This window comes from Bombina bombina, chromosome 7 (genome assembly GCF_027579735.1).
Source record: "Bombina bombina isolate aBomBom1 chromosome 7, aBomBom1.pri, whole genome shotgun sequence".
NCBI lineage: Eukaryota > Metazoa > Chordata > Amphibia > Anura > Bombinatoridae > Bombina > Bombina bombina.
This window is the reverse complement of record NC_069505.1, coordinates 569,594,541-569,618,075: the sequence shown is the minus strand read 5'-3', so window position 1 is coordinate 569,618,075 and position 23,535 is coordinate 569,594,541. Positions and strand designations below refer to the sequence as shown.

General features: G+C 38.6%; 1 protein-coding gene across 1 annotated transcript in view; it reads right to left on the bottom strand.

Moving 5' to 3' along the window:
- The window catches only part of SKIC2 (SKI2 subunit of superkiller complex), a 75,597-nt gene that overhangs the window by 49,041 nt on the left and 3,021 nt on the right, over window positions 1-23,535 (bottom strand). Inside the window, exons 4-18 of the mRNA XM_053721949.1 lie at window positions 22,727-22,836; window positions 21,978-22,095; window positions 21,662-21,776; window positions 19,449-19,523; window positions 15,956-16,009; window positions 15,548-15,729; window positions 15,273-15,404; window positions 9,862-10,007; window positions 9,546-9,692; window positions 8,099-8,183; window positions 7,905-8,011; window positions 6,779-6,925; window positions 2,387-2,480; window positions 2,061-2,273; window positions 1,151-1,261 (exon numbers count right to left, since the gene is read on the bottom strand). Coding sequence (XP_053577924.1) covers window positions 1,151-1,261; window positions 2,061-2,273; window positions 2,387-2,480; window positions 6,779-6,925; window positions 7,905-8,011; window positions 8,099-8,183; window positions 9,546-9,692; window positions 9,862-10,007; window positions 15,273-15,404; window positions 15,548-15,729; window positions 15,956-16,009; window positions 19,449-19,523; window positions 21,662-21,776; window positions 21,978-22,095; window positions 22,727-22,836 — 1,836 coding nt within the window. The remainder of the gene's footprint in view (window positions 1-1,150; window positions 1,262-2,060; window positions 2,274-2,386; window positions 2,481-6,778; window positions 6,926-7,904; window positions 8,012-8,098; window positions 8,184-9,545; window positions 9,693-9,861; window positions 10,008-15,272; window positions 15,405-15,547; window positions 15,730-15,955; window positions 16,010-19,448; window positions 19,524-21,661; window positions 21,777-21,977; window positions 22,096-22,726; window positions 22,837-23,535) is intronic.

Below are 23,535 nucleotides of genomic sequence, written 5' to 3'. Positions count from 1 at the left end.
ACTCTTTTCTACAATTGAAATTACTTATATGGCGGCAACTTAAAAACTTTTATTTACGGAGACGTCCGTTTTTATTAATTGTGCAATAAATTTATGTCTGATTTAAGAAACCCAATTTTCCATTGTTATATTTTTGAATAAGTGTATAGTCTCTCTTCCTATCACCTTTAGCTGTAGCGCTCCTGATACACACATTTTTCTGTTTATTTAATCTGACTATTTTTGGGGACACATAGGTACTCTCAGGAGTTTGGTGTTATCACCCTGCGCTCACTGGTCTAATACCCTTTGTTTGGTACCAGGTAGTGCTTAGGGAGTGACAAATTAAAGGGACAGTGTACTCTAAAATGTTCGCAACTTTAATTTGTTCCTAATTATCCATATCCAACTGCATATCTACTAAGATATCAAATAAATGCTTGTTTTTCTGGATTGGGGCCCAGTAGCTTACACATTTTACCACCTTCAAAAAAAGAGTTGAACATGGAGTCAACAATGCTTGATAAACCCAGGTGCCAGATGGCACTTGAGACAAGGAAAGTGCCCTGCTCCTGATCTTTAGAAGGTGCGAGGATCAGGGCTGGCAACCACATGTCTACCCTTTGTGTGGCTGCATTTCCAGTACAGTCACTTATCTTTCTGCTCAGCTGTTGTGTGCCATTGCAGTGATGTAACTCTTCATTACACATGTGTTCTAGGCATGCAAGGGTTAAGTGCTAGCTGTGTATCGCTGCAGTGATTTAAACTCTTGGGCATCCTGTGTTCTGGGTAACCAAGGGGTTAAATCCCTGTTCTGTGCATGTATTTAAAAAAAAAAATCAAGTGGATGTCTAAATCTTTGTGGCTCCTATTTTTTTTGACTGTATAATATATTTAAAAAAACTTGTCAAGTATATTCTACAAGTAAATTTGCATCCCACTCCCCCTGGAGAATATAGATATGCAACCATGTATGTCTCTGTGTACTGAGTAATGCATGAGGCAGAGGTACTTGATACTTTGAGACTTCCTCCTGAAGGCTAAACTGACTAAAAAGAGTACTTTAGCTAAGGTCAGGGCAACTGGACCCCATATACCAGCAACATTGTCTTGCTGCAGTTTGTATAGGTAAGTACTCTGGGGTGTCCTCCGTGTGGACGAGCTCACCTACCTTGACGAGTCCACGGCTAAACAACATCTCAACCACCTCCTTCAGTATGGGCAAAATCCCGCTGTGATGGATGCCAATCCCTCTTTTCAGAAGATCCAACAAATGCAGCACCTATAAAGGCGCATATAAAAGGTCATACCAATATAACTTCACAGTAAGGGCAAACAAACATCAAAGCACTCAAAGAGCAAATAAGTTCTGGGGCATCCACACATAACCATCAAATGAGGCTTGAAGAAACTAGGAGAAATCTAGTGACTCAAGCACATGCAAAGACCAAAACACATGTAAAAATGGAGGATTATATACAGACTCAAGATACATAACAGCAAACAATTATGCATTTTCCACTAACACTTAAATGAATGAAAGACTCAAAAAATGTTTAATTAAGCACAGTAAAAAAACTATGCAATACATATAAATTTCTTTTTTTAAATTTGACTGCTTTTCCTGTAATTTATCTCTCCAAATTGTGCTTTTTTTCTGGAGTGCTTTATTTTGCCCGACTCTGCTCAATGCAGCTTTTGCAAGGGGTGTTCTTGGGCTGATTGCTAAATTACAAATTTCGATGGCAAAATGACAGTTATAAATATGTTTAAAACTTTTATTTTATATAGAGATCTTTTCCAACACAGTGCTTATCTGAAATATTATAGATATTATCTCTTTAAAGGGAGCACCTTCCTCTAAACATGGGTGCTGCCATTTTGAAACCTAGGTTACACCGCAGGTATCTGAAGAAGAGTCAATGCACATGTGTAAACACATCGTAATACAAACTAGATTTTAACATGGTGTCACCCATGATTAGAGGGAGCTGTGGAATAACATCAGTACTATGCTAATAAAATATATTTAGTACTTAATGTCCCTTTAATTCACAAAGAATTTTATATGTAGATTTCACCTGTGGCAGCTGGCGATCACCCCCGCGCAGGCGACTCAAGCACTTGGTGTAATACGTGTGAATTTCACTCTTCTCAGCTGCTGTACACATGTCCATACTACTGAGCGCTGTTGCGTTTGCTTCACATCGAATACGAGAAAACGTAAACACTACCACAGGGAGAGAATCCCGATGTTGAAGAGACTGCACAAGTGATAGCCATGTACCTTTGTCCTGAAGGGAAAGAGTGGATCGGAGTGAGAATTTGGACTCTTCCGTTTATGATCTGACAATGACATAAAATCCCACTACTTTGCACTGCAGTTGGCCAACTTGGTGTAACTTACATGCCCTGATCCACCTCCATGAGCGTGTTTTGCCCCAAATGATTGTGAGTACTTGGACGTTCGCTCCTTCTTAGCTTCAACAGCAGCGTAGTATCTGTAAGAAAAGAACAACTCACTGAACACCTTCAAGATAACGAACTTCCATCAATTCTCCCCAATCAAAGAAAAATTCTTAAAACAATACTAATTTATCCGGATGATAGAAGAGGAAATGCCTTCACATAAGACTCAGCCAATATTTGAAAGGCTCCATTGATTCTATAAAGTATTCCTTGGTATAGTGGTGGGTTAGATTAAAATAGAGTCTCACGGGGCGGCGGCCATCTTAGGTCGTATTATTTGGAGCTGCTTAGGCTCTTTAGAGAAATTTCCCATAATCTACTCCTGCTGGACCTAACTATTGCTTGGACCCTGTGAATTTAGGTTGTAAAAAGGTCCTGAACTACATGAGCCGTGTGTCAACTTATTTGATGGTCCAAATATACCGGAGATCGCTTTGGGGCCTGGACCCATTCAATTCACCCTCCCCGGCGGTATTTTTAAGGCCTGCTGTAACGCAGTTTCAAGAAGCAACTGCAAGGTTCGGCAACAGAATACCTACCCCTTACTGGGTTTATTTCAGCCACGGAGACACTGGTGGAAATATTCCGGGAACTTATGGCCCAGCATGAGAGAAGAATCTCTGAGAGGATTGATCGGATTCTAGCTGCGTCGGTATCAAAAGATAACCTACCCGGCAGAGCATTACATACCATGGAGGCGTCTGTTATGCTTACGGGCGTGAAGAACTCCATGTACCTGGAAACTGAGCTGATACTCACCCCGCAATTGCCACAGTTGCCGGGTGAGCCTAAAGCGGAGGAGGAAGTAAGCCTGGGGCGAAGGTGACAGAAATCTTCATCAGAACCTCCCGCTACGAAGATAAGGCAGAGAAATTTGGGCCACTTTAATTATTTTAGCAATGTCAACGGAGGAATCTGGCTTTCCCATTTTGGTGTGAGTTTGGACATATTCTGTGGGCGGCAGTGGAGCAGTGCTCGAGCGATTGCGCCTGGGAGAGCGGCCGTCTCCCGGGAATGCAACGTGGGTGATATGATTGTTCTTCTAAAGCCTCCAGGAGGGATGTTGGCCCTACCCGCTTTTGATTTTGGAGATATTACTTTCTGGCGTAAAGGTGAGGGGTAGATGTCATCCACGATAATGTAGCAAGCACTGTATAAATACATTTTCCTGTACCTAAACCCAGGGCCATAATGGCGGCCTCACTTCTTTCCCCCCTTGGGGAGTGAGACTTTATAGAACTATCTCTTGGCCCAGTTTACGGCAAGATTAGCTCCTGCAAGAACGGTATTGAATACATATGACTTTATGATCATACTCTGGATGAAGGCTTCTTAGTTGGATATAATTATGGTATGATCTGCAAATAGTGGATGCTCCACTTGGACAGTAAATTGTGTACGATTATATGCAATGCTGTTTGTACTGTCTTGCTTTCCATTATATGATGTGATGAACAGTAAATGTGGGGCTCTTGCTAGTGAGGGGCTTTAATTTCCTTTACCTTCCATGCGTTTATTTATACTGCTGTCTAGGGTAAGCGACGTGTGCAGGGTAAATTTCCCATGGTCATCTGGTATTTTGTTTCATTTCTGTAATTCAGCTGTTATTATATAGCCCAATATACACTTAAGGGGGCTCACGAATGTGACACCGCTTAGATAATTATAGAAACCTAGAGTAGGTAGGGAGTATTCCTCAGGCTGGTAATTGAGCTATTATATTTATTTATATGCAGGTCAGGGGGAGGCCTGAGCCAGATAAAGCACATCTGACAGAACATGCTGAGTTGCTTTATAACAATGGTAGTTATTGTTTATACTATTTATACATAGAATGCGTTACCAACTGTGTCAAGTCGATTATCTCCTGATATAAATAAGTAATGCACAGGTGGCAGCTGCTTTTTCGACTATTACAGGTTTAATGCCCCTACGCAACCATATAGCAGATATTTTATGGCCAGCTAGTGGCCTACAAGGTCCTGGTTTCTACGTAGAGGGCATAGGCTGCCATGTTATGCTGCGTATTATTTATTTCAACTAAGGCTTCAAAGCTAGAGCTATATTACAGATAAAAATATGGGATGTTACCCATGTTTAGGCTGCGCTAGTTACAATAGTATGGTGAAGGGTAAATTCTTTTATCATCCACGCACAGGCAAGAAATATAACATCAGGGGTTTATTTACATGTAAAACTACATTTGCCATTTATATGATTAAATGCCCATGTGGGCGGAGTTACATCGGAGAGACCACTAGGATGGTCCGTGATAGGGTATGTGAACACAAATCTGATATCAGAAATGGCAAAATAAAAAATCCAGTAGCAGAACACTTTGTTCAGGCAGGACACAGGGTATGTCAACTTAGGTTTCAAATAATTGACCAGATTAGTTCACCCAGAAGGGTTGGTAACAGAGAGCTTTTTTTAAAACAGAAGGAAGTATTCTGGATTAATAAATTGGAAACCATGGCACCTGTTGGTATGAATAAAGAATATGATTTATCTGTTTTTCTGTAAATATTTCAATAGGATTAGTCTCTGTATCTAATACTCTGTAATTGTTGTTATTTTTTGCAACAATATGTAATAGATTTTTTAATATGTATTATTATATATTTATCACTAGATGGCGCATCCTCCTCTAGGACAAGTAACACTGTAGAAATGTGTGTGTATTCACAGGTGAATTGTTAATTAAGTAGGTGTGGTTATTAACCCCCATCCCTATATTAAGGTGTGTTACCTGCATTTATGTATTGACATGACTAAGGACTAGAGGTCCGAAACGTTGTCTTTTCTGCTTTGAATATCCCAATAAAAGATGGAATTTTCTGCATAGTGGTGAGTGCTGCTGAATTCTTTGGACTGTGTTATTACTTTAAGGGTTTTGTGTGGTACCCTTACAGCTTGCACCACCTTGTTATCTAAGTGCTGTACCACTTGGACTGTGTTCAAAGCTAGAGCTGCCTCTTCAGAGGTTCACGGTTGCATTATGACTTTGATGTTTATGTAAAATAGCACTAAAGTGGTGGGTTTCAGAGCCGTATTCTAGTTTGGAGTTACATGTAACCCCTCCTATTGGGTATAGAGGTAAGGTGAGGTCCGAATGTGGCCTATAGTATACTGGAGGACAAATTAAGAGGCTTGCTGGTTTGCACCTATTTTTTTTTTTTTCTCGTGTCTTCTCAACTTTGCAAATTAGGATGACATATTGGGGCATATGTATCAAGCTCCGTATGGAGCTTGATGCCCCGTGTTTCTGGCGAGCCTGCAGACTCGCCAGAAACAGCAGTTATGAAGCAGCGGTCACAAAGAGCGGGCGGACAGACATCGCCGGAAATCAACCCGATCGGGTTGATTGACACCCCCCTGCTGGCGGCCTATTGGCCGCGAGGATGCAGGGGGCGGCGTTGCACCAGCAGCTCCTGTGAGCTGCTGGTGCAATTGTGAATACGGTGAGCATTTTAGTCTCCCGGTATTCAGCGAGGTCTGGCGGACCTGATCCGCAGTGTTGGATCAGGTCCGCCAGACCTTGATAAATATGGGCCATTGTATGTACCTCTTGTTTTTTATGGTTATTATATCCTCAACTTAGTTACAGATGTAGATTTGTGAATAGTTGCTTAAGGTCTAAGAGAGACCTTCATATAGTTAGGAATAGGAAATATACAATCATTTAAATTGGGTGTGTGTATAATTTGAGGCTCTAAAGAGGCCTATAGTAATTGATAGGGTAACCTAAGAGATTCAATACAGCACCCTACTAATATATCCCCCAACACCTACCCCTTACTTATATTTAATACCTATGGTCCAAGAGTGGACACAAAAGTTTAACTGGGGTATGCTTTACCTTAACTTCTTTATATTTTAGGGGGTTTCTTGTGTTGTAATTATATAAACCTCCTTTGTTATGTACATAGCTGCAGAAGGCCCAAAAGAGGCCTCTATATGGTTAGGAGGCCAGAATAAGAATCATTCTATTTATTCCCTCACATAGTGTACCTGGGTAACGTGCGGCCCAAAAGGGGCCTAGAATATTTTAGAGGGCAAAATAAGAGGTTGTTTAGTATCCCTAAATTCTGCACATTTTGTAACTCCTTGCATTAGGTGTATGTGTAACTTGAGGCTCTTAGTAGCCTATAATATTTTGGAGGGCATGTTGCTATGATATAATGTATATCTTTCTTTAGAAATGTTTAATTCCAACCCTGTTGGCAGATACCTGTATTATATTGCGCATTCTTGGTGCTTATTACTCTTTGTATTGTACAAACCTCAATAAAAAAAAAATAATTATAAAAAAAAAAAAATAGAGTCTCACCCTTTTGTTTGGAACGCTCCTAAAGCATCTTGCAATAGGAAGAACTGATTTTGTGTCTTCTGGCTATTACCCGTATACAAATAGTGTTCTAAAGGTACCGGCCTCTTCATTGTGCTAATCACGTAAATCTTCTTCTTCTTAATCCGCCTGTAATTAAGTAATTCATTGGTTACACAGTATATGTAGGCATATTGCACCTTTCACTATTTGCCCCTATCAACATAAAATAGAGAGATCAAACCCCCATTATTTTTTTCATGACGTGATTTTGAATAATTTTCCAATTTATTTCTATTATCAAAATTGTTAAAGGAGCAGCTATGCACTACTGGGAGCTAGCTGAACACATTGGGTTAGCCAATGACAAGAAGCATTTATGCGCAGCCACCAATCAGCAGCTAGCTCACAGGAATGCATTGCTGCCCCTGAGCATACCTAGGTATACTTTTCAACTAAGGATACCAAGAGAATTAATCCATTTAGATAATAGAAGAAAATTGGAAAACTGTTTAAAATCACGGTTTTGAATCAGGAAAGAGACATTTTGGGTTTCATGTCCCTTTAAATAACCTGGGGCATAAAATCTAACTATAACAAACAGTACATTACTTCCATGTACTTTTAAAGAGACACGATAGGAATAATCACACTTTAATAAACCACTTATTTTTATGTCATGAAATTCTCACAACTATAGATAACAATTCTCCACAATTACAAGCATACTACTCCAACAGGCATGAAAAAGGTGCACAAAAGTTAAATACTAAGTAAGTTTTACTAGTGTGCGTGGTGATGATGATGCGAAACGCGTCAACGTAAGTTTTTTTATCCACTTTTGCTTCAGGAACACCACGTTGTAATTACTTGTATTCAAACCGCTGCAATCAGAGTAATATTGTGTAAAAATCCATAATAGCAGTTATTTCTCCAGATTTGATACACAGACACCACTTTTTAATACTCTTAGTAATGTTGCACTTTTAGAATTGCTATAATCAGAGCCTTATTGTGTGATGAGTTTCGCAGCATATTCATGCACATATCGCTTGTATTACAGGTATGACCTTTATCCAGTGCATTATATTTATTAAGTATGAAACAAAAGACTGAACACAACACAAACCCTATCCAGTCGGCAAACTCCACAGTATTTGGCACGGTTGCACTCAGTAAGATGATGTTGACATGTTCTGGTAGCATAATTAAGACCTCCTCCCACACCACACCACGCTGAAATTGTAAAGATGGAGGCTGATTAGCCAATATGGCGAGATAAATAACTAGGCTCGGGTTTTGATGTCATGGTGAAGGACATACCTCTGCATCATTGATGTAGTGAACTTCATCAAAGATGACCCACTCCAAATCTCGAATGACGTCAGAACCGTTATACAGCATGGAGCTGAGGAGAGAGGAAAGATTAAGAGAGTAGTGAGAAAGTTATTAGACGTTTTCGCCTCTTAGCAAATAGCGTGCAGGAAATCTGGCTCCCAAGGGCACCACGCTGGATTTACCACATGGCTATTGGCTAAGAGGTGAAAACATCACCTCTAAAGCAAAACAGCGATCTGCCGTGGGCTGCATTAGCAGCTCAGAACGGCGTTTGCTTGAAACAAATAAATGAGCTTTCTACATGAAGTATCTTATACTTCATTAAAGAAAGTCCCCTTTATCTGTTTCAATAGTCAATCCTAGCCATTTCAAAAAACGCTAGGGTTGACTTTCACTTTAAGGGAAATGAATTAAACAAATGTCAATAGCAGAATGGAAGAGTTGCAAGGCAGCAAAAGAGAGAAAAGATAGATGACATATGTTGAAGATGATAGAAAGCAGAAAGAAAAAATAAAGGGAAGAGGAAAAAAAGTTAGACAGGTCGATAGGGGAGAGGAGTAAGCGGTTGAATGAAAAGGAGGGTGGAAAAGCAACTTCAATGCACACAATATCAGAGTTTTACATGTAAAATTTAAAGGAACCTGAAACCCAAATTTGTTCTTTCATTATTCAGATAATAATATAATTTGAAACAACTTTCCAATTTACTTTTATTATCTAATTTGCTTTGTTCTTTTGGTATCCTTTGTTGAAATGTATACCTAGGTAGGCTAGCTGCTGACAGGGCCGGATTTATGATAAGGCAGAGTAAACATGTGCCTACAGGTGCCCTCCATAGAGGGGCACCAGTCTATGCCTATTATAAATACTGGTCAGCCGGCAACCTTAACTAAGATGGCAGTAAGATAACAGCAATGCGCATATAAGTCAGCCATCTTTGTTAAGGTTGCTGTGATTGTTGCGGCATCCAGCTTCCACAATGCTTGCACACACGTGATGCTATTATTTCACTGCTGGCGGCCACTGTTCAGCAGTGAACGGTGAGTAGAGGGTGTGTGCTTCAGATTCTGGTATCTACATGCACCTGGGCTGTAAATCTGGCCATGGCTGCTGATTGGTGGCTAAACATATATGCCTGTTTTTATTGGCTTACCAATGTGTTCAGCTAGCTCCCAGTAGTGCATTGCTGCTCCTTCAATAAAGAATACGAAAAGAAAAATTGATACTAGAAGTAAATTGGAAATGGTATGATCTATTTGAATCATAAAAGAAATCATTTGTGTTTCATGTTATATCTACTTGTGTATTCATATAAATCTTTCTTTTATATATATATATATATATACACACATACACACACACACATCTATATTTGCATTTACATACACACACACACACAGTATGTATATAGAATCTCTTGTCACAAACATACCGCAGGATTTCAGTGGTCATAATAAGGCAGGATGCTCCAGTATAGAGCTGGACGTCCCCTGTAATGAGACCAACGTCACCAAATGTGATCTTAAAATCCCGAAATTTCTGATTGGATAAAGCCTTGATGGGAGAGGTATATATAGTCCTTGAGGAAAAAACTAAGAATATGTTAGGTTTGCAGGGCGATATAGGCAGCAATATCATAAGAACGTCTATGGCTGATCTTGGGTTTTAACCGCAAGCATAAAAAGTTAAAGTTAGAAAGTTGTATAAAATATAATGTATCTGAATCATGAAACAGGTTAACACCTCACCTGGTCATGTGCTTTAAAGATAGCGCTATGGCATATTCTGCCACCACCGTCTTGCCAGCCGAAGTGTGAGCAGCAATAAAAACAGATTGGCCGGACTCTAGGCATTGAATGGCTTTCTTCTGGAAAGGGTCCAACTCAAAAGGATGCTGAAAAACCGAAACAGATTATTTATTATTCCCCCAATCAGAAACTCACCTAGAACACAAAGACCAATCATATACCGCATCCATAAGCAAACAGAGACACGAAACTCATAATGAATATGGTGCGATACCTTCTAGTGGATGTTGGACTGTTTTCTAGTGCTTAGAGCAGACATCTTCAAACTTGGCCTTCCAGAGGTTTTGGAACTACATTTCCCATGATGCTCAGCCAGCTATGCTGGCTGAGCATCATGGGAAATGTAGTTCCAAAACCTCTGGAGGGCCAAGTTTGAGGATGTCTGGCTTAGAGATTGTCACAAGTTCAATTTACAGCTCACTTTCTTTCTAAATGCTGTTTTCAGATAAAAGAACAACGTGTACAAGGAATACTTCATATTGCGATTTGGAGGTACTAATGGATATTCCTTGTTTCCCACGCCATACATATGAGTGCGCGATGCATGTGCATTTGGTCAGCATGTTAAGGGGACACTAAACCCATAGTTTTTCTTTCATGATTCAGATAGAGCAGCAATTTTAAGCAACTTTCTAATTTATTCCTATTATCAATTTTTCTTCTTTCTCTTGCTATCTTTATTTAAAAAACAGGAATGTAAAGCTTAAGAGCCGGACCATTTTTGGTTGAGAACCTGGGTTATTCTTGCTTATTGGTTTGCTAAATGTAGCCACCAAAAAGCAAGCGCTATCCAGGGTTCTGAACCTAAAATGGGCCGTCTCCCAAGCTTTAAATTCATGATTTTTAAATAAAGATACCAAAAGAACAAAGAAAAATCGATAATAGGAGTAAATTAGAAAGCTGCTTAAAATGACATGCTCTATCTGAATCATTAAAGAAAAAAAATTGGGTTTAGTGTCCCTTTAACCCCTTAACCCCTTAATGACCACAACACTTTTCCATTTTCTGTCTGTTTGGGACCAAGGCTATTTTTACATTTTTGGGGTGTTTGTGTTTAGCTGTAATTTTCCTCTTGCTCATTTACTGTACCCACACATATTATATACCGTTTTTCTCGCCATTAAATGGACTTTCTAAAGATACCATTATTTTCATCATATCTTATAATTTACTATAAAAAAAATTATAAAATATGAGGAAAAATGGAAAAAAACACACTTTTTCTAACTTTGACCCCAAAAATCTGTTACATCTACAACCACCCAAAAAACACCCATGCTAAATAGTTTCTAAATTTTGTCCTGAGTTTAGAAATACCCAATGTTTACATCTTCTTTGCTTTTTTTGCAAGTTATAGGGCCATAAATACAAGTAGCACTTTGCTATTTCCAAACCATTTTTTTTCAAAATTAGCGCTAGTTACATTAGAACACTAATATCTTTCAGGTATCGCTGAATATCCCTTGACATGTATATATTTTTTTTAGTAGACATCCCAAAGTATTGATCTAGGCCAATTTTGGTATATTTCATTCCACCATTCCCCCGCCAAATGCGATCAAATACAAAAAATCGTTCACTTTTTCACAAATTTTTTCACAAACTTTCGGTGTCTCACTGAAATTATTTACAAACAGCTTGTGCAATTATGGCATAAATGGTTGTAAATTCTTCTCTGGGATCCCCTTTGTACAGAAATAGCAGACATATATAGCTTTGGCGTTGCTTTTTGGTAATTAGAAGGCCGCTAAATGCCACTGCGCACCACACGTGTATTATGCCCAGCAGTTAAGGGGTTAATTAGGGAGCTTTTAGGGAGCTTGTAGGGTTAATTTTAGCTTTAGTGTAGTGTAGTAGACAACCCCAAGTATTGATCTAGGCCAATTTTGGTATATTTCATGCCACCATTTCACCGCCAAATGCGATCAAATAAAAAAAAACGTTAAATTTTTCACAATTTTAGGTTTCTCACTAAAATGATTTACAAACAGCTTGTGCAATTATGGTACAAATGGTTGTAAATGCTTCTCTGGGATCTCCTTTGTTCAGAAATAGCAGACATATATGACTTTGGCGTTGCTTTCTGGTAATTAGAAGACCGCTAAATGCTGCTGCGCCTCACACGTGTATTATGGCTAGCAGTGAAGGGGTTAATTAGGGAGTTTGTAGGGAGCTTGCAGGGTTAATTTTAGCTTTAGTGTAGAGATCAGCCTCCCACCTGACACATCCCACCCCCTGATCCCTCCCAAACAGCTCCCTTCCCTCCCCCACCCCACAATTGTCCCCGCCATCTTAAGTACTGGCAGAAAGTCTGCCAGTACTAAAATAAAAGTACTAAAATAAAATGTTTTTTTTTTTTTTTTTTAGCATATTTACATATGCTACTGTGTAGGATCCCCCCCTTAGCCCCCAACCTCCCTGATCCCCCCAAAACCGCTCTCTAACCCTCCCCTCTGCCTTATTGGGGGCCATCTTGGGTACTGGCAGCTGTCTGCCGGTACCCAGTTTGCAAAAAAATATGTTTTATTTTATTTTTTACCCGTTTTTTCTGTAGTGTAGCTTCCCCCTCCCCACAGCCCAACACCCACCACCTAACTGATTTATTTTTTTGTTTGATTTGTTTATTTTTTTACCATTTTTTTATCATTTTCGTAGAATTTTTTTCTGTAGTGTAGCGGTTCCCACCCGCTCCCTCCCCGTGCATGCGGCCGCCCCCGCCCTCCCGTGCACGTGCGCGCATCAGTCATCGATGGCCGCCACCCGCCTCCCGGTCCAGCTCCCACCCACCAACGCTATAAGCCACCGATCTCCGGTGCAGAGAGGGCCACAGAGTGGCTCTCTCTGCACCGGATGGCTTAAAACGGTTATTGCAGGATGCCTCCATATCGAGGCATCACTGCAATAACCGGAAAGCAGCTGGAAGCGAGCAGGATCGCTTCCAGCTGCTTTCCACACCGAGGACGTGCAGGGTACGTTCTCAGGCATTAACTGCCTTTTTTTTGAGGACGTACCCTGCACGTCCTCGGTCGTTAAGGGGTTAACGACCAACGACGTATGGGGTACGTCCTGCAAAAAAATGCAGTTAATGACCAAGGACGTACCCCGTACGTCGTTGGTCTTTGAAAGCAGTGGAAGCGATCCTGATCACTTCCAACTGCTTTCATGTTATAGCAGTGATGCCTCGATATTGAGGCATCCTGCTATAACATTTTTTAGCCGTCCGATGCAGAGAGAGCCACCCTGTGGCCCTCTCTGCATCGGCCATCAATGGCTATGTTCGTTGGTGGGTGGGAGCTGATCCAGGGAGGCGGGTGGGTGGCCATCGGTGAGAAGGGGGGCGGGATCGAGTGCGCGCGGGAGTGGGAACCCTACACTATGGAACAACAAGTAAGGTGGTACTTGGTGGGAGAGAGGGTGGGAACATTATACATTTTAAGGATCTGGGAGGGTGGGAGGTTGGGGGTTGAGGGGAGGCAGCTACACTACAGAAAATAGTAGTTTTAAAATAATAAAATAAAACATTTGATAAAAAACATTTGATTTCAAACTGGGTACTGGCAGACAGCTGCCAGTACCCAATATGGTGCATAATAAGGCAGAGAGGGGGGTTAGAGAGCTGTTTGGGGGGGATCCTACAGAGCAGAATTATTATTATTATTATTTTTTTTAAATCCCAAAAAAACTCTGCCAGTACTTAAGATGGCGGGGACAATTGTGGGGTGGGGGAGGGAAGAGAGCTGTTTGGGAGGGATCAGGGGGTGTGATGTGTCATGTGGGAGGTTGATACCTACACTAAAGCTAAAATTAACCCTACAAGCTCCCTAATTAACCCCTTCAATGCTGGGCATTATACACGTGTGGTGCGCAGTGGCATTTAGCGGCCTTCTAATTACCAAAAAGCAAAGCCAAAGCCATATATGTCTGCTATTTCTGAACAAAGGGGATCCCAGAGAAGCTTTTACAACAATTTATGCCATAATTGCACAAACTGTTTGTAAATAATTTCAGTGAGAAACCTAAAATTGTGAAAAATGTAACGCTTTTTTTTATTTGTTCGCATTTGGCGGTGAAATGGTGGCATGAAATATACCAAAATGGACCTAGATCAATACTTTGGGTTGTCAACTATATTATACTAAAGCTAAAATTAACCCTACAAGCTCCCTAATTAACCCCTTCAATGCTGGGCATAATACACGTGTGGTGCGCAGTGGCATTTAGCGGCCTTCTAAATACCAAAAAGCAATGCCAAAGCCATATATGTCCGCTATTTCTGACAAAGGGGATCCCAGAGAAGCATTTACAACCATTTATGCCATAATTGCACAAGTTGTTTGTAAATAATTTCAGTGAGAAACCTAAAGTTTGTGAAACAATTTGTGAAAAAGTGAACAATTTTTTTTATTTGATCGCATTTGGTAGTGAGATGGTTGCATGAAATATACTAAAATGGGCCTAGATCAATACTTTGGGATGTCTTCTAAAAAAAAATATATACATGTCAAGGGATATTCAGGTATTCCTGAAAGATATCAGTGTCCCAATGTAACTAGCGCTAATTTTGAAAAAAAGTGGTTTGGAAATAGCAAAGTGCTACTTGTATTTATTTCCCTATAACTTGCAAAAAAAAAAACAAAGAACATGTAAACATTGGGTATTTCTAAACTCAGGACAAAATTTAGAAACTATTTAGCATAGGTGTTTTTTGGTGGTTGTAGATGTGTAACAGATTTTGGGGTTCAAAGTTAGAAAAAGTGTGTTTTTTTCCATTTTTTCCTAATATTTTATAATTTTTTTATAGTAAATTATAAGATATGATGAAAATAATGGTATCTTTAGAAAGTCCATTTAATGGCGAGAAAAACGGTATATAATATGTGTGGGTACAGTAAATGAGTAAGAGGAAAATTACAGCTAAACACAAACACTGCAGAAATGTAAAAATAGCCTTGGTCCCAAACGGACAGAAAATGGAAAAGTGCTGTGGTCCTTAAGGGGTTAAATTTTATGATTCAGAGCATTAAATTTTAAGAGACTTTCTAATTTACTTCTGTTTTCTAATTTTTATATATTTTTTGGTATTCTTGGTTAAAAGCATACTTAGATAGGCCCAGGAGCAGCAATGCGCTACTGGAAGTTAGCTAGCTGGTGATTGGTAGTTATGCACATATGACTTGTCATTGGCTCACAAGATGTGTTCAGCTAGCTCCCAGTAGTGCATTGCTGCTCTGGAACTCAGTTTAATTATTTATTTTACCCCCACTGGAGGGGGTTTAGATCAGCTTCAAATATAGCCATTATCCTTACACATTATATACAGTATATATCTACATATATACTGAGGTGCCCACCTTGAAGGCCAAATCAGGGATACGCTTATAGAAATCATCCACTGGGGAGCTACTGTTGAGGGGCACAGCCCATTGTTCTTGGACAGGTTCTGGAGAAGGAGAAGGTGCAGAAGGAGCTGGTGCTGAAACCATCTGAGAGAATGAAGGAAACAGAAAAGTTACTAGTTCACCCAACGTAAAAGATAATTGTGCGTTCTGGTCTAGCGGACTTTGCATAATAAATGAGGGAGTGAGTGAGGACTTCTCCCATACGTTATGGGATTTCTGCATCTCACCTCTACGCCCAATTCCTCCAGGCTATTGCTCCGGGGCAGCTTTTCCTTTTGCCCTTCTCCTGTGCCACCCACTTTTCGAGCACCAACTTCCTCCTCATCCTCGCTAGAATCTCCTAGTGTGAAATCTTCTAGGGCACCTAAGAGGCTAGTAAGCGGTAAGACACCTGGGGGACGTCTGACATCTGCAAGAGAAACAATGTGATGCCAAAAATAGTTTGTAGTTTATACGGTTTAGGCTTCACCCTTATGCCAACCAGAAGGTTGTCTTACTAGATACGTTGATGTGTGACATCCATATATGCCACAGTTTTTTTTACCCTAACAGGAAATTCCTTGAGTTTTTTACTACAGATTTTGCCATAATGTTTTCAATGTCTAGAGTAAGATGTACACAAAGGGTTTAGTTACCTACAGGCTTGAAATTCATTCCCTGTTTCCATCCAGGAGGAACCGTTAACAGGTCTATCAGGGACAAAGATACAAATCAGTTCAACGTTATCATCACAAGATAAAATAGCCCCATATAATACACAAACAAATCTATAGATTGATCAAGGTGATTTATGCCGAAAAGTAATGGATAGATTGACCATAAATGCTCTAGATAATGTGCAGTCTACATGCATGAATAACTACTTAAAGGGACAGTCTACACCAAAATTTGTATTGTTTTAAAAGATAGATAATCCCTTTATTACCCATTTCCCAGTTTTGCATAACCAACACAGTTATAATAATATACTTTTAACCTCTGCGATTATCTTGTATCTAAGCCTCTGCAAACTGCCCCTTTTTTTCAGTTCTTTTGACAGACTTGCAGTCTAGCCAATCAGTGCCTGCTCCCAGATTACTTCACGTGCACGAGCACAGTGTTATCTATATGAAATATGTGAACTAACACCCTCTAGTGGTGAAAAACTGTTAAAATGCAATCTGAAAGAGGTGGGCTTCAAGGTCTAAGAAATTAGCATATGAACCTCCTAGGTTAAGCTTTCAACTAAGAATACCAAGAGAACAAAGCAAAATTGGTGATAAAAGTAAATTGGAAAATTGTTTAAAATGACATGCCCTATCTGAATCATAAAAGTTTATTTTGGCCTAGACTGTCCCTTTAACCTCAAGAGATGTTAGAATGAGGCCCAAAGTCTGCAAAAGACAGAACCCTGATAGTACTGATAAAAAAAAAAAAAGTTTTGTGTCCTGATAATCTAAAAAAAGTCAAATACAATTTAAAAAATAAATAAAAAAATAATAAACATATTAAAGGGACATGAAATTAAAGTGATAGTAAACTTTACATGTTTTAAAATCAGGTCTGGAATCTAAGCAATATTTTACAAGGACTTTAATTGATCACTTCTAATAAAGATATTCTGTAATTTACTTTTAAATCTAGCAGTGCCATTCTAATACCCCGCGCTTGGGCCGCCCACCAGTAGCGGACCTGATCAACAGAGGGCCCTGGTGCAAATATTTTTTGGGCCCCCCAAAGGTAAGTCAATAGTAAGCCATAGTAATAATATACATGCTGCTCTGTATAATGATTTTGAGTATAAATAGATAGATGAAGCAGCACTAATAAAAGTTTCCGCTGCATTAGGATTGTACACATTTTGCACATGCCTAGACTGGCTTCTACGGGCCCACCGAAAGCCTTGGGCCCTGGTTCCACTGCAGTTCTGAGTGTTCTCCAATCGGCGCTCTAGTTACAAAAAAACAATGTATGAGTGCCGTATGGCTAGAGCGCCGATTGGACATTCAAAACCGTTAGTTCACAAAAAAAGAGCTTTGAAATGGGCAACCAGAGAGCGGGTATTAGAATGTTACGGTTAGATTAAAAAGTAAGTTACAGCGCATCTTCATTAAAAAGTGATCAATTAAAGTCCATCTAAAATATCGCTTAGACTCCGGACCTGATTTTAAAACATGTAAAGTTTACCATTATTTAAAGTTTCATGATTCAGACAGAGTTTGTCATTTTAAAAACACTTTTCAATTTACTTATAGTATCAAATTTGCTTCATTCCCTTGTTATCCTTTGATGAAGGAGCAACAATGCACTACTGGTAGTTAGAGGAACAGATCTGGTGGGCCAATAACAAGAGGCATATATGGGCAGCCACCAATCAGCAGCTAGCTTTTAATAGTGCATTGCCGCTCCTGAGCTTACTTAGGTATGTTTTTCAACAAAGGATAACAAGAAGATGAAGCAAATTAGATAATAGAGGTAAAATAGAAATTAGCTTACAATTGCATGTTCTGTTTTATTAAAGTATGTTTGACTTTACAGTCCCTTTAATATTATATGTAATTTATATGCTATGTTATACTATTCAAATTCTAATTTTCACAACCGCCTGTGCTGATTATCACTTTCAAACAAGCTACATTCTTGGGCGTTAACATGTTTGTGCTTTACCTATGGCACATGCAAAGTGACAGATGGTGACACCATGCTTAAAGAGATACTAAACCCAATTTTTTTATTTCATGATTCAGAGCAGCAATTTTAAATTAACTTTCTAATTTACGCCTATTTTCTTCGTTCTCTTGCTATCTTTATTTGAAAAAGCAGGAATCTAAGCTAAGGAGCTGGCCCATTTTTGGTTCAGAACCCTGGATATTGCTTGCTGATCGGTGGGTACATTTAGCCACCAATAAGCAAGTGCAACCCAGATGCTGAACATAAAATGGGACGATAAAGCCCACTACAAGGGTGAAACGCGTTGAAGGTTTATGCAGTGTCTATATGACCATTTGAAAGTTTATTTTATCATTGTGTATTGTGCTATGACTATAAATCTAATCCTACAAGGGGATCTGCAAGCATCAACAATGAGTGCAGAAAATTGTACCTGCAATAGAGACTGAAAGCTACAATATTAAAACAGAGCATCTGCTACTCAGATTGGAATCTGTAAATCACGATTGGTTTTAAGGCATCCAAACTTTCAAAAGTGTCAGACTGGAGACAGCACGTATGCAACGCACGAGCCAATCACACTGGGATTCCCGTATGTGACGAACACAACAGTGTGACCGGTAGAGACGCCGAGCAGAGGCGGCAGCTTTGTGTGAGGTCTCACTAAGAAGGTTGCCGATGACCGCATGGTATTTTATTAGAAGACTGTGACTGTTAACATTTTAGTAATTTTGGAGAACTGATAGATTTTACTCTTCATTTTATCCCTTAAATAAAATGTATTCAGCATACTACACAGAGCATACAACTGGATGTGGTGTGCGATACTTTTTAAAGAATATATATTCAAGTTGGATCCAACATTAGTATTATTTTATCAGGATTAATATTTGGGGAGACACCCCTAATTCTTCTGTCTGTCCTGTACTATTGAATACTTATATAAGGTGTTTTAATTATTTTGTTTTATATATGCATGTGTATATCAAAGGACCAGTAAATACAGTCGATTTGCATATAAACAAATGCATGATAAAAAGATAATACAATAGCACTTAGTCTGAACTAACATTGAGTAGTAGATTTTTTTCTGACAAATTTCAAAGTTCTGTCTTTTTCCACTCCTCCTGTATTCATGTGACAGCCATCAGCCAATCACAAATGCATAAACGTATATTGTGTGAATTCTTGCACATGCTCAGTAGGAGCTGGTGACTCAAAAAGTGTAAATAAAAAAAGACTGTGCACATTTTGTTAATGGAAGTTGTTTAAAATTGAATGATCTATCTAAATCATGAAAGTTTAATTTTGACTTGAGTGTCCCTTTAAATTTTATGGTAACTTTAGTTTTTAGTGCCCTCTTTATTTTGCAATTGCCAACACATTTAAAGGTGCCTCCCCCCGAAGAAAGGCAGATATTGTTGTATATAAATTAACACAAGAAGAGATTGTACCATTTTCAAAGTCTATAAATTGTACCATTTTCAAAGTCTATAAATTCATCTTCTTCATTCAACGCTTTAATCTGTTCAAGAGTTGGTTCATCCATCCCACCTGTATGAAATTAAATTTAAAAAAATAAACATTGGTAAGATATAGTGTTGATATTAAATGGTTTAACTGATTCCCCCTTTTTTTACTTTTAAATAATCAGGGGGCTGATTTATCAAGGTTGATGCCCGTTTCGCGTGAAACAGCAGTTATGAAGCAGCGGTCTTAAGCTCCTTAACTCGTCTGCTGCATCTGAGGATGCGGACATCAATCCGCCCGATCGGGTTGATTGACACCCAAATCTGCAAGGGCGGCATTGCACAAGCAGTTCACTAGAACTGCTTGTGCAATGTTAAATGCCAACAGCTACAGCTTATTATGTCCGCCAGACTTTGATAAATCGTCCCCTATGTATCAATTTGCTGCTGAAAATTATACATTACAAAATGAAGTAGTAAATATATTTGTTTGTTACTTACTGAATTTGTGCCATGCTTGGATATATTTTGAATTTCACACTATTAGAATCAGTGTTCTCCACATAAAACTTTGCCAGGCGGGTGGGATTGTGAATTAGCAGGGCAGGGGCAGTTTAATACTGTTATTTTTACATATTACTTAAAGTGATGTTAAATCCTAGTGTTTTTTAAATGCTAGGATTTACTAGTGGTACAAATAAAGGGGACTTTCATGCTGAAATTTCCTTTATTTGCAGCGAGTTTATGCTCCGGCCGCCCATGACAAAACTCCTTTTGTCAATAGCGTCCACTAAGCAAATAGCGTACTAGCCATACAGCATAATGCCGATTGGCCTGCATGGCTATTGGCTAAGAGGTGGAAACGTCACCTTATTGAAAAAATAGCTTTTTGCTGTGGACGGCCACTCAGCTTGGCATAAACTTCTGCAAAAAAAAAAAAAAGGTACTTTCAGCATGAAGTTTTTTATATTTACTGACTGAAAGTCCCCCTTATTTGTAGCACTGGTAAATCCTAGCGTTTCAAAAACACTAGGATTTACCATCACTTTAACCTAGCCAAATAATCAATTGCATAATTTAACATAAATTGATTTATTGATAATTTGTGCAACAAACACTGAAACAATTTAATATGATCTCATTTAAACTTAAAATTGGCTTAAAGGGACACTAAACACATTTTTTTTCTTTTGTGGTTCAGATAGAACATGCAATTTTAAGCAACTTTCTCATGTACTCCTATTATCAATTTCTCTTCATTCTCTTGCTATTTTTATTTGAAAAAGCAGGAATCTAAGCTAAGGAGCCGGCCCATTTTTGGTTCAGCACCCTGGATAACGCTTGCTGATTGGTGGGTACATTTAGCCACCAATCAGCAAGTGCAACCTAGGTGCTGAACCAAAAATGGACCAGTTGCTTAGGTTAGATTCTTACTTTTTTAAATAAAGATAGCAAGAGAATGAAGAAAAATTGATAATAGGAGTAAATTGCTTGCTGTTCTATCTAAATCATGAAAGAAAAATTTTGGGTTTAGTGTCCCTTTTAAGCCAGGTGGCATGCCCAATAAATAGATCCCCCTAGGGAGAACACTGAATAAATAATTCAAAGCGCTACTTATTTAAGAAATGTTTTTGTCTGTGTAACGATGTAAAAAACAGCAGCAATAATTATTTTCATATCCTTTATATTTTTATGCCACTAGTAACAATCTGTGCCAAGTGGGCCAATTTAGACCTGTGCATGCTGGTCACAAATACTGACTAGACATGCTCAGATAGTTATATCACTGGGGGTGTACCACAAGCTGCCAATTTCCCATATATATATATATATACACACACACACATAGCTTCCCCCCCATTTTTTTTTTAATTGAGGTTTTTAACAAAAAAGTTAGACAGCCATTGTACAAACATTTTCAAACAAGACAATTTCTACAGCACAACTTATTGCATACCAGTAACCAAAACAATGAATTACAGTAAATTTTGTAAGTAAAGTACCTCAAAATATATAAAACATATTTTATATATGGATTTAAAATCTGCATATCTCAGTTTTACTGCAGATATGAAGTTGAGACCAAATACTCACTGCTGACATCAAAAAAAACAAAAACATTGGAATGTCCCTTTAATGTTTCAGTAAAATTCTCAGAGCATAAGTTCTACACTATATTATGTATAAAATAAATATTTTTTATTTACGGTTTCCTTTACATACCTGGCCAAAAGGGAAAGTTTGAGGTGCTGCCCCTCACAGACTGTGATGGAGGTCCTGGAGGACGCCGAAGCGAGAGAGAGTTCTGAGCAGACAGCCCAGTCTGATTCAGAGAGATCTGAAAGGGAAGGAGATATAAATGAATGAGGGATGTAAATATTAACTAATTAGGTTAAAAAAAAATATATATATAAGAAAGAGGAGCACATATGAAATGAGTGACAGAGAGAAAAAGAGTGAGAGAGGGAGACAGAAAGAGAATTTAACATTTAGTCAGTCTCAAAAAGCTCTTAAACCACGCCCCTGAGGATCATGTCACCTCATTGATGCCACGTAGTTCCCCTGTGGCTGCATTTCGTTCCACACTGAGCTCTGTGTGAGGGGCAGTCACATCCATGTGATACAAACTGTGCAAGTTCTTCAATCGAGGCCAAGACCTGATGGTACAAAATGACACAATTCAAATAAAATAAAAGTGCACCAGGCTCTGCTGTATTTTCAACTGTATTCAATTCATAGTATTCCAACTATTCTGTATTAAAAATATTTGTTGTACTTGTGTTATCTAAACATATTTGAATATCAGTCACAAAAGTTTCTACAGGTTGATTAACGTAAAGGGACAGTTTACCACCCAAAAAAATCTCCCCTTTAATTGGATCCCAACTTCCCAATGATCCATTTTACCTGTTGGAGTGTATCAATTGTTTACAAAGTAGCTCCGTTACCTTATTTCAATTTATTTGAAATAGCTGATTTAGCCTGAGGTATCCCCACCTATACTGAAAGTTTCTATATTTAAAGGGACAGTCTAGTCAAAATTAAACTTTCATGATTCAGATAGGGCATGTAATTTTAAACAACTTTTCAATTTACTTTTATCATCAAATTTACTTTGTTCTCTTGGTATTTTTTGTTGAAAGCTAAACCTAGCTAGGCTCATATGCTAATTTCTAAACCCTTGAAGGCTGCCTCTTATCTCAGTGCATTTTGGCAGTTTTTTACAGCTATACAGAGCTAGTTCATGTGTGTCCTATACATGGGGGTTGCAGAATGTATGTTACTTACCTCTGGCTCCTATCAAAGTCATGAATGGGAAGCCAGTCTGGGTCAGTGAGATACTTCTGAATGACTTCAAATGACAAGTCCACATCATAGGGTGGTAACCCTTGAGGAAGCTGAAAAAAAATATATACAGATCAAAAATCTAGAGCGATTCAGATGGTATATATATAAATTATAAATCTAGAACCAACAAACTATCATGGGTTGTGTTCTCCACTGAAAGTTTTGTCAGCCGTTTGGCATTATGAAGTAGCGTAAGTCAGTGTAATATTTTCTAATATAATATAAATTTTCTTCTATCCAAAGCACAAATGAATTGCATAATATAACATTAATGTATTTAATGATAATTTGTGCAATAAAAATTGAACATTTTAGCTTAATATTGACTAAAATTTTAGCTGGGTGGTCCATAAAATCACCCAGGTGGTGCACCCGCTAAAAAGGTCCTGGGGAAACCACTGATAGGTCAGAATACATTTAGGACTAGGAAACATTCAAAATGTAGAACTAGATAGCTATCTGAAATAATAGCACCCAGGTAGCGATCTAAAGCTATACCAAATATATATATATGGAATTGAGGGACAAGGATGCATTTCAAATGTAGAACTTGGTCAGAAAAACGGTGAACAGGATAAATCTAAATCTAAATCTAGAACCAGTGATATACCAGGAACATAAGTACCAGAGTAAATTCTAAATCTAGGGCCGGAGAGTTAGTACAAATAAAGGCTCTGGAATGTACAGATCTAAAGAACATCAAACATAGGATATGTTATAAATCTAGAATAAGAGAGCTACAATGAATA